Below are 17958 nucleotides of genomic sequence, written 5' to 3'. Positions count from 1 at the left end.
AGAAATGAAACCATGGGGAGCCCTGCAAGGAGCAGAGACCCTTCTCAGAAATCCTGCTGCCCTCATAGTGATTCATCATCGCAAAGTGGACCCCTGCTTATTCTAAAATACTTAATTCCTGATCTGGGTGGGTGGTGACCACTGAATGATTCACCAGTGCACGAGGCAAGGCTTTCATGCATCACCCTATAGGTGGCAAAGAACGGACAGCCCTCATATTCATATTCATATTCATATTCTCTCTCTCTCTCTCTCTCTCTCTCTCTGTGTATATATATGAACAAGGGCTTATGGGCTTGAAACGCGTTGTGTTGGGTCACCCGAAATAAACCATACTTTTGCCCACTGAACCTCGGAGGTCTGTGTCTCTTTCCTCGCCTAATCTGCCGTTGGCGTATTCAGGAAGTGGTTCCAGTTTCCAGGATATATATATACATATATACTAGCGGCCCGCCCCGACGTTGTCCGTGGATGAAATAGAATGTCTGCAATGGTTGTAATAGGCAAGGCAAATTTATTTCAAAACTTGCCTGTGCGTCCGCTCAGAAGCCCTCGTGCGGTACCCCTGAAGGTGAGTGTGTGCTCTTCTGTTTGTTGTCTTTGCCGCAATATGCGAACGTGTGTGTCCGCTCCAGCCGATGCCCCGATCGCCGCAAAATGCACACACTCCCCAAACACGGCGCGGTGCACTTAGACGCCCCGCATCGCGTCAACGGTAAACGCCACAACTCTTGCTTCTGAATGCGTCCGGCGTCTCCGACGGCACATGCCCACAACAATGCCGAAGGGCACGCCCTCTCGTGTTAGAACGCTAGTCCCACACAGAACGCTTATCGCAAGCTGTATGATACCGCAGGCTTTTGCCGAATGCATACGCCAATTGCTGTATGGACACGCCCATCGCTTTACAGCAGAACGCACATGCCCACAACGGACTACTTTGTCCCAAACGTTCTTTTTCCCTTCTAATGTATATGTTGGGCTGGTGTATAGCCTATGTCCATCTGCTGATACTCTCCTTTCCAACGCTGTATTGGGTGTTCCGGTTGGCGCTGTGGTTCCGGAGCTTACCCGCCTCAAAGGTTTGGGCTCTCTCTTTATAATATTAGTATGTATATGTGTGTGTGTGTGTGTATATTCCATCCGCCTCACTGCCCTCTAATTCAGCTCCTGTCAGCTGGCTACAGAATGGCCATGCGTGGCGAGCACAGATACAGACTGAAATGGAATGACGTGGGTTGTACTATATAAAAGCTACCATAAAAGATTGGCTTCCTGTGTAAAGAAAGGTTACATTAAGTCTAAGGTGCCCGGTCAGTGCGCTTAGCTTCATGTTAGCTTGTACCTCTGCAAGAGCTGACGTCAGACCAGCGTGTGCATACTGGAGATAAAATAATGTAGTCACTGAACATGGATAAACAAAGACACTAAGACATCACTTAGGTTCAGGCATCTGTGGAAGGGCGGACTTCAGGGCAGCGTGTGCTCTGCTAGAGATAAACCAATGTACTCACTGAACATGAATGAACAGAGTCACTGAGACATCACTTAAGCTCAGGTCCCTGTGAAAGGACTGACTTCAGGGCAGCGTGTGCTCTGCTGCAGATATGATAAGGTACTCACTGAACATGGATCAACAAAGTCACTAAGACATCACTTAGGCTCAGGAATCTGATGGGCTGCACACAAACGAACTCCACAGGCAGCACCTGTGCTACGGAAAGATCAAAATGGATAGGAAAGCCTCTTTGTAACCCAGGAAGGTAACGGCAAAGGATGGTACAAGCCCATATGAAAGGTGAAATAGCATTCACCAGTGCTGGCCTAGAATAGGGTGAACTCCCTGCAGTCACATAGGGCCAGAGTCACAAAAGTAATCTTACATTTAATTTAAGGCCAAAACTTAAGTTTAACTGAGACAAAATCCTAACTTTACTACTCCTAAATGCCCTTTGTGAATACCTAATGTCGTAAAGTTAGGATTTTGTCTCAGATTACTTTTGTAAATAGGTCCATACAGCCTTATTCATCAACGGGCCGTTTTGCGAGCCCCTAATAGCGATTCATAGCGAATCGCTATTAAGGACTCGCAAAACGGTATTCATGTAGGAATTGCTAAATAAATAGCGATTCCTACACAATCCTTGTTTGCGAGTAGCAAATTGCTAATCGCAAATAAGGAATAACTCCCCATGCATTCCTATGGGCCAAAAGCCCATAGGAATGCATGGGGAGTTGTTACTTATTTGCGATTAGCAATTTGCTACTCGCAAATAAGATAGGGATTTAAAGGGTGACAGGGGTGTCCAAAGGACACCCTGTAGCACCCCTTAAATGCAAATTGAAACAGATGTTGCGCACACACATGTCCAAAGGACATGTGTGTGTGTAACATGCAACTTAGAAAAATGCATTTAAATGCATTTTTCTAAGTTTTTGCTATTTACCGAGAGGTCTGACCTCTCGGTAAATAGCGGCCCAAAATTGCATTTTCGCAATTTTAAAATGCTTCATGAATTGCATTTAAGGAATCTCAAATAGAGATTCCTTAAATTCAATTCTTCGCAAATGTGCGAATTCTTAAATAGCGATTTTTGCATTTGGGATGATGAATCCCAAATGCAAAAATTGCACTCGCAAAAGGCAAGATTCTGAGAATCTTGGCCTTTGCGAGTGCAATTTAGCTTGATGAATCAGGCGGATAGTGACTGGACTACCCAGGAAGAACCTCGGAGACTGTCGTCCCTCGCCAGCAGTCTAGGCTGCATCCTCAGTAAACACTGGGAGAATGACTGGACTAATGAGTATTCATTGTTGACTTCTGAAATATTATGTACAGTGGTGAGTTGTGTGTGAATTAGTAAAGTACTTACTCTTTTTAATGACTAATCACAGACTGGGCATTGGATTACAAACTTGTATTATTAAAAAATGTATTAAGTTCTGAGTCTCTAAACCCACAGCACCTCCTGAGTAAGCCTTCCACTGCTTGGATAAATTACTCTGAGGATCAAGTGCTAAAGGGGGTGCTCCCTGGTCAGTCTTATACTCAATAGTAAAGGCAAACATCACCACATCAGACCAGCATGTGCACTGCTGCAGATAAACCAATGTACTCACTGAACATGGATCAACAAAGTCACTAAGACATCACTTAGGCTCAGGAATCTGTGGAAGGGCTGACGTCAGACCAGCATGTGCACTGCTGCAGATAAACCAATGTACTCACTGAACATGGATGCAGTAAGTCACGAGACATCATTTAGACTCAGGCATCTTTATCTGTTTTACCACAAAATTGATGTAAGTGTAGGGCCTCAGTAGTGTGAATCTGGTGCCAACCCCCTGTGCAGAAAGAGGGTGCATTTGTGAGATGAGAGAGATGCATGGAAGAAGGTGAGCCCCTGTATGGGCGGGCGTAGCTGGCGTAGTGCCCCTACGCGGAGTTCCACGGAGTTGGAAAACAACTCTGTGGAACTTCACTCTGCTCCCCTACGCTCCCTCCCCCTCCCAAAGTACTTATAATGTTTAAGAAAAGGCACTTACCTGCTGTGGCTGCCTCCTCCTCGCCATGGCCCCTCTCCTTCCTTGCCATCCTTCTTCTGAGATAACCTCTTCGTTGTACGTCTTGCGCGTGTATAGATGGCACAGGAGGGTTTGAAGGTGGTACAGGGTTCAGAGACAGTGGACCCTTCTAAGGGCAGGGCTAATCTTGTAACCAATCAGGTTGCTGCATGGGGGAAGCCCTTCAAGGAAGGTTTAGTGGTGTCTCAGGTATGCTGGCCAGCAGGGTGCTGCCTCTGCCAGTGCATGGAGAGGGGTTTGAAGTTGATTCTGGTGGAAAAGCTTACACATTGTGGAGCAGGGGAGGTGGGTGCCCAACAGTTGCCCTCTTGTATGCTATATTGGTTCCACAGCTAAGGCTCATTTCAACCTGCTGGTATCGACTGTTTCTTCCTTGCTTTCCTGGCACGAATAGCAGAGACGTTTTAAGGCACGGGCAAATTGGGCAAGAGTCCCCCGGATACATTAACTTTCTCTCTGTACACCACTCTCTATTTCCACATGTCTTCCTCTCTCCTCTCTGTCCATCTCTACTTCTGAGTCTGTCTTTGTTCGCCCAGTGACTCTTAAGTATTTTTGGAGGCCCTGGAAAGACATATTTCTATGCAAACCCTGTTTTGAAAGTTTGTTTGGCACCACCAGGCTTCAAATAGCAGAAAATGGACTGTAAAAGACGACACCGGCTAATAGATTATTTTTATGATGCTTGTTAACCAGCACTTACCCCCTGCTCTCTTGTAAAGCGCTCTAATGCATTTAGGCCAAATCTGTTCTATATTAAAAACGCAATAAAGTTTAACAGACATTTGCAATGCAATCGGTCTCACCTTTGGGACCATATATGTATTTAGCTGTGCAGCACATTAGCCTGGGTGAGGAAACATCTACTGTTCTTTATCATGGAGGGAAAGTATACACCAAACTGTATGACACCCCAGGTATGGGTACACATGGAGAGAAATATTGCCTTTCAGCAGGAAATGGTATAGTCCAAAGCCCAGTTTTTAATATAAGATCAAGGCCTTCGGTGGTCATATCACTGAAAATACAAGATTTGGAAAAAATATTGTCTATGGGTGCTCATGAAAGACAATTTCTTTGGACTGGAATCTAGAGAATGCTAAAGCGATTCTGGTATTTTACTGACCTCTGCTGGTTGTTGTGTATCAAGAAAGTTAAATAGAGGCAGTTGCCAGAAAAATAAAACAAAGATAGTCCCTCAGCAGAAAGAAATTCTGATATTTTACTCACCTCTACTGGTCGTCTTCTATCAAAGACAGTTTAATAGAGGCAGTTTATTTATTTATTTATTTATTTAGAAGTTTTGTATAGCGCTTGCTAGACCAAAGGGTATCAGAGCGCTTCACAGCATGTACATCATATTTTATATATACATTGAATTTAATAACGGTGGAGTGTCAATTGAAGGACTGTCCAGGGACTGTTAGATCCCTTATATGCGGTTGAGGAAAAGGTCTTTGAGAAGGCTCTTGAATTTTGAAAACGAAGGGATTGTTCTGATGTGGGGTGGGATGGAATTCCAGATTTTGGGTGCATTTCCAGCGAAAGATTTGGCTGAGGTTCTTTGCTTGCGAGATTTTGGTGGAATGAGCAGTAGAGAGCTGGAGCTCCTGAGGTTTCTGGACTGGCCTGCCCTTTTGAGTTTGGCGGCCAGGTATTCTGGTTTACCTGCATGCAGGGCTTTGTGCATGAGGCAGGCTGTTCTAAAGCTGGCTCGTAACTCCACTGGGAGCCATCTGAGTTCTCTGAGGGCTGGAGAGATGTGTTCGAATTTCTTAATTCCGGAGACCATTCTTGCTGCTGCGTTGAGTGTAGTCTTCAGGGGGGCAAGGTGGGTTTTTGCAGTCCCCGTCAGGGTCACAATTCCGTAGTCTATTCTGGAGAGGACTAAAGCTTGGGTGGCTTGTTGAAGGTCCTTGGGTGGGAGGAAGGTTTTATTTTGTATAGTAGTTTTAGGTTGAGAAAGGCACTTTTCGCAGATCTTGAGATGTGTTTCTTCATGTCAAGTTTTGGGTCTAGGGTGATCCCTAGAGATTTCACCGAGTCTGCCAAGGAGAGGTTACCATTGAGGACATTTATCGCTTTGAGCCATTCTTCTATTTGCGGGTTATCATCTTTGTTGGAAATGAGTAGTATTTCTGTTTTCTCTTGGTTCAGTTTCAGGTGGTTGGTGGTGAGCCATTCTTGTACCTCCTTGAGCGTGTTGTTTAGTCTCTGGATGTCATCAATTGAGGAGGTTTCCAGATAGAGCTCCGTGTCGTCAGCATGAAGATGAAAGGGGATGTTAGATTTTCTGAGTAGGGAGGTGAGGGGTTCGATGTAGATGTTGAAGAGCTGGGGGGAGAGTACAGACCCTTGTGGAACACCTCTGATGACAGGGTGGGGATCGGATTCGAAGTTTTTAATTTTTACTCTCTGTGATCGGTTGTGAAGGAAGGAAGCGAACCAATAAAGGACCGTCTCTTGTAGACCGGCTCTTTCTTGCAGAACCCTTAGGAGTAGATTGTGGTTGACTGTATCGAATGCGGCCGATAAGTCTAGGAGGATGAGTATCATGAGTATGAGGATCTGAGTCTAGTGACTTGAGTAGATCATCTATGACATTAAGGATTGCCGTTTCAGTGCTGCATCCCTTTCTGAAACCCGATTGGTGGGGGTCTTGGAGTTTAATGTCTTCTAGGTGCTGGGTTAGCTGAGGGAGTACACAGCTTTCCATGATTTTGACCAAAAAAGGAAGGTTCGAGACCGGTCTGAAGTTGTTCAGATTTTCCGTGTCTAGACCTGGTTTCTTTAAGAGTGGTGTGACTTGCCCTACCTTGAGGCAATCTGGTATGGTTCCGGAGCTCAATGAGCTGTTAATGATCTTGCACCATATTGGAGCTAGGACTAGCTTCAGGTCTTTGGTCAGGAGAGGCGGGAGCTGGTCTAGGGAGTGGGCTGAGGGCTTGACGTTGGAGATTAGATTGACTATCTCTGTTTCCTGGATGGGAATGAATGAAGACCATTGTTTTGGAGATTTCACGGAAGCATTGACAGGGGTTTTGGACAGTTTGCTCTCATTTAGAGAGATGGGATTCAGGCCCAGTGCGAGGTCAATCTTGACGATTTTGTCGTTAAAGAATGTTGCGAAGCTGTCACACCGAGCTTTGGATGCCTGAATTAAAGGAGGTATGGATTTGGACGTTTGGTTCCTTATGATATTGAAAAGTTCTTTGAGTCGGCTTTTTGCGTTGTCTAGTGCTGAGCAGAAGAAAGCGGACTTTTTGTTCTTAATGTGGTTTTTGTATGTCCTGCGGGCTGCTTGGAGTTGATCGCGATGGGGGGTTGAGGGATTGTTCCTCCAGGTTCTTTCTGCGGCTCTTAAAAGTCTTCTTTCATCGTTGATGTCAGTGGTGAACCATGTTCTAGAGGGAATGTTCCTAGCTTTCTTTGGCTTCAAGGGAGCAATTTGATCCAGGGTGAGCGTCATATTGGTGTTGTAAAGAGAAGTGAGATCATTGGTTGAGAGGTGTTCAGTGGAGATGGGGAGCAGCAAGCTGATTCTTTCTTCCAGGTCCGCTCGTGGAATTTGTGCTGTATTCCTGACCCATTTGGGAGTGTCTCGTTTGGGAATTGGCTTGGTCATGATCGGATGAGTGATGTGAAAGAGTATTATGTGATGATCGGACCAGTCGACGGGGAGGATGTGATCGATGGAGATAGCCTTGCTTTCGGCTATAATGACGTCAAGGATAGCTCCTCTGTAGTGAGTTTCTTCTAAGCAGTGTTGGATCAGATTGTTAGCTAGAAGTAGGTTATTTAAGGTTTTAATGAGCGGGTTCTTGGTTTCATTCCACCTTAGATTGAGGTCACCCAGGATTATGTTGTTAGAGTTGCCCAGTGCGCAGTGGGCAATCAAGTCGGAGAGGTGAACCCCAAATTCTGAGGAATTGCCTGGCGGGTGGTATAGAAGATGGCAGAGTGTAGGTCTGGTATCCTGAGTTTTGATGTTGACTGACAGGCATTCAAAGGAGCTGTAATCACAAGAGGAGATTTCCGTGATGGAGATGTAGCTCTTGTGGATGATTGCCATGCCCCCGCCTCTATTCCCCTGCCTATCCTTGTTGATCATCGTGAATCCAGGAGGTACTAACATGTCCATGTTAGGGTAGGAGAGATTATTGAGCCATGTTTCTGTTATGAATGCTATGTCTATGTCTTGGGAGAGTATAGCTCCCGCTGTATGTTTAGAGGCTGACCTGCAGTTTATGAGCATGCAGTTGATGGGGGGTTGTTCTTTGAATTTGTTCGTTTGGATTTGGGAACGAGGGCAAGGTGGGACGGGGGTCTGGGGGCTCTCGGACGAGGGTATCTGCTTCTGAAACTCATGATTACTTGGATTGAGGATTTAGGGGATGAGTTCAGCGAAGGGTCAAAGGGAGCTGTTGTGTGTATAATTCCCTGCGGGGAAAGTGAGGAGGTTGCTCTTGTAGGTAATTCCAGGGAGCTGCTCTTCCCTTTACTGGGGGAACCCGCTTTAGGCCTGGGGGGTACGTGAGACTCGGTGGGGGGTGTTACGGTGGAGGGAGTTTCCTTGCCTAGGATTGGTTGGGTGAGGTCCACTGGCTCTAAAGGTGGCTGGAAAGACTTTCGGGTCAAGGTTAAGGTGGCTAGAGTTTCTTTCAAGCCTCGAATCAGGATTTCCAGCTGTGTTTCCAATAGGGAGAGGCGATGCATTGTGCTGTCTATGGAGGGAGGGAGGGTGTCTTTAGCCATAGTGATCTTGGGTGAGGGAGGAGGTACCAAGGGAGGAGGGACCATGGGGTGCGGGGGGAGTCAGGGGTCGCATTGTCTTTGGTGAAGGGGCAGGGGTCTCTGCTTTGATGGAGGATTGTTGAGGGAAGAGAGTCCTGATCAAGAAGATTCATGTGGAAGGGGCTGTCTAGGAAGTCTATTTTGGGGCTCAGGTGTGTAGGGTGTGCTGCTTCAGGGCATGCGACGGGTCCCAAGTGTCAAGGGGACAGAGGGCTGTGGGTGGGCTGAGCTGGAAGGTGATGTTCCCAGCTGGGAGTAAGTAGAGGGGGGAGGGGCATGGAAGGGTGGGCTGTCTGGTGATCAGGAATGCTGCCTCATGGTCAGGGGCCGATCCCGAGTGATTCGGGTAGGGGGGGCTGCGCATCTCAAAAATCACCACCATCCTCCTCAGCCGCAAACTGACGACCTCCATCCCGAATCTCCAGTTGAAGAGCGGATATATCTCCATTACCATCTTCTCGAACGGCACAGTTCTAATCCAGGCCAAAAACGCTCACCTTGAAATCTTCGATTCCCTATTCCCCTCACTAAAAGAAGCCCCCTTGATCACCTCAGGTTTCGAATCTATCCCAGCCTCCCATTCAGAAAGTTACCCAAGACAGGAGTGGCATTGGACCCCTCCCGCAGCTGGCCTGACACCCCCCGCGGCATCAACCCAAGGCCTCCTTCGCAACTCCATCCCTCCATTACCCACCTTCTCCCAGACTATCAGACAGCCCTCACCCCGAACCCCCCACTCTAACTTTATCCCTCCTCTCTCCACTTACCCCCCGACAATCAGACAACTTGGGCACCCAGGCTCCTCCTTACCTCCTCTCTCAACTCCTAGGTTGGATCATCACCCTCCAGCTCAGCCCACTATTTTACTGACCTCTACTGGTCGTGTTCTATCAAGACAGTTAAATAGAAGCAGTTGAACAGAAAGAAAAGTCCCTAAGCGGAAGAAGATAAGTCCTAGGGCTGATCTCCAGAGCCCACAAGGTACATACACATATAAGTATATAGTAAAGTATATACAAGAGGCCTCGAATGCTCGACCTAAAAAGGTGGCAAAGCCAATCATTTGACGTTGTTGCTGCTTCATTGCTGAGAGCCAGCCTGGCACTTGCTTGGAAGAAAGGCCTCAAACTGATGTACATTTAATAATAATTACTTGAAGAGATCATCTGAAACTGCCCTCCTGATGAGCCGCAGAGATATTTGAAATGCATTGGGGCTCACTTTGAATGACTGGTCTCATAAACTCTGCACCATGAAGATATGACTGTGCAAAGCTTCACTCAACAAATATCCGTTTTCCAAGAATTACGAGTAAAGCAATCTCCTATTTTATGCACTATGGTTTTCAGTGAATATCCTTCTGAATTCAAGGGAATTCAGTAGGATATTTCTAGAAATTAATTTCGCAAAGAAAGCAGATTGGAAGGGGGCAACGAGGTTACTAAAGGAAAAGGGGTAAATGTGTTTCCACGTTACAACCAAGAAGCTAAAGTATGCACTATTTTGACAGAAATGTGTTGAAAAGTCCTGTGCGTGGCGCCCACCCTGCCCCAGAAGGAGCTCACTCTCAGACGTAGATGCCCAGACCCGTCCCGCCTCTGCACAGTGCCGCTTGACTGTATCCTGTTGAAGGTAGCGCCCTCTCCAGGCATCACTAGCAAGCGTGGGCTTCTGTTGCTGGAATTAAAGGCAGAGCCACTGGAATTATGCAGCAGGGGAGGGCCAGAGTATCTGACAGGGTTGACTAAATTATGCAGCAAGAAAAAGTAAATTATGCAACATAATGCGGCACAATTTTTGATAGCATGACTTCATTATTTTTCACTTTTTACACAGTCCGGGCATTGGGTGCATCGCATTAATATCAATTTAACACTCAAATATAGCAACAGGCAACAGAAAGGTGACCAGTCTGTGGAAATATGCCTTTTAAGGAGCACACCAGTGCAGGTGTCAGCCTTATCTTGTCCACGGGTCCGTAGACCAACAAAATAGAGATCGCACTGAAGTTGGAATTCAAATAACAAGTTTATTAATCACTCATTAGTGGGACCACATCTATACAGCACTCTCAAGTGCTGCCTGAGGTAGTACATTGAATACACAGACCATGGTGCTTAAATACACACTTTGTTGCAGAGTAAGCATGTAGATACAAATAGAAGGTACAGGCCTACACAGGAATAGTTACAGCCAGACATGGGCAGATGGGTAATTACATAGTCAGCAAGGGGGAGGGGGAACAGAACTGTTTACAGCAGCACAAAACATCTGACAGTTACATCATTAACCAGGTGCATTTTAGCAGCTGCAGGCCTTTTCTCAGCACGCACATTGCTTTGGCTCAGTGCAGAAGGAGTTAACCAAAGCTGATGACTCAAGCAGAATAGAAGGGCAAGCAACAGTGAAGATGGAGGAATTAAATAGCTAACAAAATGGATACCACAGCGAAGATGGCTTCAGCTTTTTCTAACGAAAATTATTTCAGATTTCCACAAGTCAACCTTTGGAAAAGCCTTCCACTTCCTGACAACACGTGTCGCTGTGTTTTAAGCAACTTTTGACCTGTTTGAGAAAGAAACATTTTTATTTTGTTAAAATCTGCAGTTTATGCTGCAGAGGCTGGATTATGTGGCAAATGCGGCAAATCTATCATTATGCGAAAATCGCTGTGGCCGCACAATCACATCATTCCAGTGGCCCTGATTAAAGGTTGCCTGTCGGCTGGGAGGGAGGAGCTCCAGCACAGGAGGGGTCCTGCACAATGTAGCTTCAGGAGCACGTTCAGCCATTGCGATGGAAATCCAGTCGTCTGTGAATAAACAGTTCTGAATGTGTGAATGAAAACTATGCTGGGGACCTGTCCTGGAAGTATGTGCTTTGTGGTCATTTCTTCTATTCAGTGTATTTCAAAGTGCTCACATATTGTCAAATCAGTTTAATAAAAGCGCACGCAGAGTATGATAGGCCCAGAATCAAACAGTTTGTTAATGTAAGAGATACGCGATTGAAGCATGCTGCTGATTGCTGCAAGGATATATACATTTACCACCATCTTGCATTTTTGGTGAATATACTTTCAGATTTACTGGCAGCTTTTACAATGATTCTAAATACCCCCAATTCTGACAAAAAGGGAGCAGAGGAATATGTTCAACAAGCATTGGAAATGCAATAGGTCTCGCAGTAGGAAAGTTTGAGCTATAGGTGTTATTTATTTTTTTGTTTTTTATTTATGTGTTGTTTTTTCTAAATAGCTAAATTAATAGCTTTCTTCTTTACAAAGCCAATAGTTATAATTTTTGTAAATGTGACACCTCTAGCATTTGTAAAGCAACATGTTTTGTATTAACGGGACTTATATGTGACTTATATGTATTGATATAAAAAAAATCAATGGCTTTAAAAAACAATTAATAATTAATACGTAAATAAAATGGATTTTATTTTATATTGCCAATAGCTTAAAGTTTATTAAATATATTTAGTGAAGATGCTGTGGTTGCGCTGAGTGAGGGTGAGTGAGGGTGAGGGTGAGTGAGGGTGAGGGTGAGTGAGGGGTTGAGGGTGAGTGAGGGGTTGAGGGGTTGAGGGTGAGTGAGGGTGAGTGAGGGTGAGTGAGGGTGAGTGAGGGTGAGTGAGGGTGAGTGAGGGTGAGTGAGTGAGGGTGAGTGAGTGAGGGTGAGGGTGAGTGAGTGAGGGTGAGGGGGTGAGGGGTTGAGGGTGAGTAAGGGTGAGGGGGTGAGGGGTTGAGGGTGAGTGAGGGTGAGGGTGAGGGGTTGAGGGTGAGTGAGGGTGAGGTGTTGAGGGTGAGTGAGGGTGAGGGTGAGGGGTTGAGGGTGAGTGAGGGTGAGGTGTTGAGGGTGAGTGAGGGTGAGGGTGAGTGAGGGTGAGGTGTTGAGGGTGAGTGAGGGTGAGGGGTTGAGGGTGAGTGAGGGTGAGGGTGAGGGGTTGAGGGTGGGTGAGGGTGAGGGAGGGTGAGGGGTTGAGGGTGAGTGAGGGTGAGTGAGGGTGAGGGGTTGAGGGTGAGTGAGGGTGAGGGTGAGTGAGGGTGAGTGAGGGTGAGGCTGAGGGGTTGAGGGTGAGTGAGGGTGAGTGAGAGTGAGGGTGAGGCTGAGGGGTTGAGGGTGAGTGAGGGTGAGTGAGAGTGAGGGTGAGGCTGAGGGGTTGAGGGTGAGTGAGGGGTTGAGGGTGAGGGGTTGAGGGTGAGTGAGGGTGAGGGGTTGAGGGTGAGTGAGGGTGAGGGGTTGAGGGTGAGGGGTTGAGGGTGAGTGAGGGTGAGTGAGGGTGAGTGAGGGTGAGTGAGGGTGAGTGAGGGTGAGTGAGGGTGGGTGAGGGTGAGTGAGGGTGGGTGAGGGTGAGTGAGGGTGAGTGAGGGTGGGTGAGTGAGGGTGAGTGAGGGTGAAGGGTTGAGGGTGAGTGAGGGTGAGGGTGAGTGAGGGTGAGGGATTGAGGGTGAGGGGTTGAGGGTGAGTGAGGGTGAGGGTGAGTGAGGGTGAGGGTGAGGGGTTGAGGGTGAGTGAGGGTGAGGGGTTGAGGGTGAGTGAGGGTGAGGGGTTGAGGGTGAGTGAGGGTGTTGGCTATTGTGCGCCGGGGTTTACACTACTTCAGTTAGGGCCGCACACTGCATGTCAGAGAAGAGAGAGAAGGGGAAGGGGGAGGAGAAATGCGACACGGCGGGCAGGGGAGGGGCCTGTGTTATCTCAGCAGAGTCGAATCAACAAACGGAACAGTGCACCGCCATTAACATTGTAGAAGTGGACATCCAGAAAAAATACAGGGATGGTTGGAAAAGGTTAATTATCTCGTAACCCACACGCTGGAGTCAGAGCAAAGTCTTCAATGTTTATCCAGGCGTACTTGACATTAACATACCGTATGATGTTTAATATCCGCTCCCCTTTTTAAAAAAAAATTCAGCCACAAAACAGCACATGGCGCTTATGATATATCAGTGGGTTGGAAACATTACCGGCGCGCTGGAGCGCCGCTGCGGCGCGCAGCGAAGCACTTGCCCCACTAGGTTTGGGGGAGAGATTGAAGCATTGGACAAGCTGTCAAAGATGCATTTTGGGAATGCTACAAAACGCGCAATTACCCAGCAGCTCACTGCTGCCAAGAGGCACTTCCGGAACTGAGCTCTGAAATGGGTTGGGGAATGAGAGGGGGTGAGGGGAGGGAGAGAGAGTGGGATTCGAAAGACAAAAGGGGGAGAAAAGACAGGGTAAGGGAAAAGAATACGAGGAGAGGAGGGGAGAAAGAGACGAAAAGCGAGTGAATAAAAGGGTTTTTTTGTGACAAAGAGGGAAAGTGGTAGTAAAAGGAAGGAGGGGGGAATTTAAAGGGAGCGACAGGAGAGGGAATGGAGGGGTGAAAGGCAAATGGTGTACACGGTTTAAGGAGGATGGATTTGTTGCAAACTACAGTGGGAAGGAGGGGAGCCCGCAGAAGAGTTGGATGAGAGAAGAAATATGTCAAACAGCACAAAATGAAGGAGTCCAGAGTGGAGTGGTAAAGGAGAATAGAAAGGGAGAGTGGGCAGGGGAGGGGGCGGAGCGGGGAGAGGGAACAGACGGAGCGAAGGCAGATAAGGGGAGGGGGGAGGAGAAATGCGACACGGCGGGCAGGGGAGGGGGCGGAGCGGGGAGAGGGAACAGACGGAGGGAAGGCAGATAAGGGGAGGGGGGAGGAGAAATGCGACACGGCGGGCAGGGGAGGGGGCGGAGCGGGGGCCTACGTGTGTGATTAAAAAAAGATCAGAATAAACCATGTTTGTGGGCTGGGTCTGCATGGCGATGTTGAAAGCTTAATTTGCTGTGTTTAATTTGGGGTTGAAAGCAATGTGGGAAAGAGGAGAGGAAGTGAGCAGGCAGACACAGAAGCCAAACAGTCTGTGTAGCTGCCTTTAAAAGAGTGGCGGAAATGTCAGGGGGTCTCGAGGAGCCCCTGAAGGATGAGGTAAAGGTGTTTATCAAAGAGGCATTGAAAGGGTTAGCTCACCCCAGTAGGCAGTTGTCTGTCCTTGAGAGACATTTCAAAGGCATGTGCGGGCAGACCTGGACTCTGTGAGGGCTCATGGAAGGGCTGGATGTTTACACCAAGAGGCTCACTGAGGTCATCAAAGTGTTGCCGCCAAAGTGATTGCGGGCGCTTAATGAGATGTATACCTCTCGGGTGGCCTTTGGTGGAGGGGGCTGGTCTGTACTCCTGCAGTCTGACTGGCGAGCGGCAGAAAGAAAATACTGCTTTTGTATGCATTCGTTTGGAACGGCTTGGCTTCCATGTTAATTTGTAGTGGGTAAGGCAGTGGCACTCGGAGCCCTGACTGGCTATATTGTGTGCATTTGGGTGGACCTGCGCCGGTTACCAGTCTTTGCACTGGTGGGGACGAGCTGCTCCTTTGACTGGTTTTCGAAGCACTTGTTCACAAGTGGGACTGTCGAACCTAATGTTTAGTACGTTTCGCAGTTGGTGTGCTTATAGGACGATATTCCTCAAGAAGACCTGGACATATGGAGGCTAAGAAGTGACGCAAGAGACTGCATGTTTTGCAGTCCCGTCAGCAAGATAACGCAGTCACAGATCCTGGGTCAAAAATAATACTTATGTTTTCGCTTGTAATATTGTATGCAGCGTTTTTTAGTTTTTTTACATACTAGCAAGTTGTTACTCTTCAAGAAACTGAGGATGCAAATGACTAAATACAAATATAAACAAGGCAGGCGGCTGGGGGGAGGAGAAATGCGACGCGACCAGGCAGGGGAGGGGGTGGAGCGGGGCTGTGGGAGGAGTGCGGGAACAGACGGCGAGAGGAGGAGAGTAGGAGGAGGAGAGTAGGGGAGGCACGGCCTAGCGGCCGTGCAATCAAGAAGTGAGGGGGCGGGAGAGTAGGCAAGGCAGGCGGCTGGGGGCATGTGCACGCGCTTTTAAGCTCAATGCGCATGCGCATTGAGCTTAAAAGTCACGGGCACTGCAAGGAATCGCCACGATTCCTTGCAAGTTGGACAAAGAGTGGATAAGCCCCCATAGTCTCGCTTGCTCGATGCGCATGCGCATCGACAGGCGAGACCTAAAAACACAATTTGGCCAAATGGTGCACAGAGATAAAAACAATGGAGCCTATATACAAGCCTGTTGCACCACGGTGCATCCTTTTTTTCCATATAAAAAGTGACGCACTAGCGGTGCAAGGGGCTTGTAAATATAACCCTATTGCTCCTGGTTCCACAATTCCAAATCGTCCACTAGACCGCAACAGGGTTAGTTTTGATTCTTATGGCCAGGCCAAGGGGCTACATATATCTTTGTATTCTGGGCCCTGCCCAGCTTTGGAACACAGTGGTGCAGTATTTATTTGTTTAGGTAAATTTGAGATTAGATGTCAACTATCCTAGTTCCATCACTAAAACATACTGGACCAGGTCCTGTGGGAGTAAGTGGTTACTTGGCAATAGTGAGCAATCAACGATTACTCCACGGAGTGGTAGAGGGATTAAAACCCAAATACAGTATGAATAATACTCGATAAACTCGATCTCTGACACAATTATATCTTTTAAGATGGTCTGATTAAGAGGACGGGAATTTAGAAGGAAACGCTCTAAATACGATAGACGACTCATTGTCCTACCTCTGTCCAACAAAAGTCTTATGATGTTTCCACGCCCAATGTGTCTCCACACACCCACAGTGTCCTGTGAAGTGATAATGGAAAGTTGGCCACTCAGGTCTGGGGCAGGGGAGGACTCAGTATCAAATATACAAGAGGTTTTGCTTTTAGGATAAGTGAGGTTCTGTTTTAACATTCATGACACCTTGGAGAACTAATATAAAGCCCAAGAGGAACCCCTAATTTTATCTCCTAGTCTGCTTTGGGTCAGAAATCACATGATGACTCACCTGTTTTAAGGGGCCACCCACTGAATGATGTCACAATAGGTCTCAAAACCCAAGCAGATGTCATCAAACAAAGCGAACATAAAAAAAAATGGGAAAAAAAGCAAACATTCTAGAATGCCTGGTGTTGGTGATTGTTAGAGATGTGAGAGTAGGTAAAGACAGTTGGGTTTTTCTCCAGTGGCGGCTTCTCAATTAAGACAGAGGATCCTCACTCCACTGCTCTGTGAGCAGTGCAAAAAGGAAAAATAAAATTATAACAATTTATTTATCGTTTTATTTTTCAGTAGAGTCAGTCTAGGGTGGGGCAGGCTGGGCTGTCTGCTGGAGCAGGGAGGAGGAGTGATGGGCACCATAAGTGCATATTTCGATTTGACCAGCCGTCTTATGACGGCCAAATCGACATGCGTACTTAGCATTTCTCCACCCGGCAGTGTTGCACAGCCAGGTGGAGTACAGTCCTAGACTCCCAGGCACTGCCTGAGCTTCAAAGCAGACCGCTCAGACCAATCACGTCACTGCTGTCATGCTCGTAATACTATTACAGCATTGTGATTGGTTATGGGGAGTCGGGGAGCCTATGTGCTGCCGGATGTCAGGAATAGAAGAGGACGGAGGAGAGGCGGCGGCCGGCAGGTAAGTCATATTTTCTTTTTTTTCTCCGTCACCCCCACCCCCGTTTTCGTCACACCAATTCTGTTCCCTAGCAGCCGCCACTGTTTCTCTCTTCACGGGATGACCCCTTTAATGAATGCTCAATGATTCTAAGGTAACGTGCTGAGCTTTCTAAGAGCTGAACCATTGCTTTCCTTTATGTTACATGTATATGGCCCAGGCTCTCCTCTAGGTAGGCCACAAGGTATACATCGAAATAAATGTTTCCCATCAATAAAGGGCATGTACGTAGAGTCCAAGGTACCCAGCATGCATTTCATGTGTCCCATTGCTGATGTGTTGCAGGAACTGGAGCGGCTGAACCAGGTGCTGGAGGAGGAGAAGCTGAAGTTTGAGGCCGTGGTGCACGAGCTGCTGGTTGAGCAGGGACAGATCAAGCGGTAGGAACACCCCCCAAGCGGAGGGGGGGGGGCTCACTACAAACTGGGGGGTGGTCCTTGGTGTCGGGGCCTGGACAATGGGAACCTACAAACTAAACCCCACTGAGCTGGACCCCCAGATTCCCTGACCCAGCCTGTATAAGTGTTGATAAGCCTGTCTGCTCGTGCCAAGCTACCAAGGGGGTGAGCGGGGGTTATTTTAGGAGTGTACCCCCTTACCCTGACTAGAGGCAAGGGTCCCTTTTTGTCACAAGTACCTGCCTGTGCCAACTAGAGACCCCCAAATCTAACAATAAGCATACCCCAAAATGCACTACTGCCTGATAGCAACACTGAAGAAGGACAATCAGACATTAGCATTCTATTCTGCAAGCACTCCATTCCGTTTGATTACAGAGACCCAGTTAGGAGTGCTAATCAATACGCAACTAATCTATCAGCATCAGTAACAAATAACTTTTCTCTAAACTACAAACTACCTAGCGCCATGAAACCGATTCTGGTAAAAGAGCGCTCTATAAATATTTTAAAATTCAAATTCAATTCAACTTACTGCAACTTATCGGTAAACCAACTCTAATGATGTAAACCTAGCTGCAGCACTCACAAATAGCACTAAAACTAAGCT

The 17958-nt window shown here is 47.3% G+C and overlaps 1 protein-coding gene across 1 annotated transcript in view; it reads left to right on the top strand.

Moving 5' to 3' along the window:
- Positions 1 to 17958, top strand: part of PLEKHD1 (pleckstrin homology and coiled-coil domain containing D1) — a 292760-nt gene that overhangs the window by 205552 nt on the left and 69250 nt on the right. Inside the window, exon 7 of the mRNA XM_078661983.1 lies at positions 17236 to 17330. Within this exon, the coding sequence (XP_078518109.1) occupies positions 17236 to 17330 (95 nt within the window). The remainder of the gene's footprint in view (positions 1 to 17235; positions 17331 to 17958) is intronic.

Source organism: Lissotriton helveticus, chromosome 9, assembly GCF_964261635.1.
Source record: "Lissotriton helveticus chromosome 9, aLisHel1.1, whole genome shotgun sequence".
Classification (NCBI taxonomy): domain Eukaryota; kingdom Metazoa; phylum Chordata; class Amphibia; order Caudata; family Salamandridae; genus Lissotriton; species Lissotriton helveticus.
This window is presented reverse-complemented; position numbering and strand designations above follow the sequence as displayed.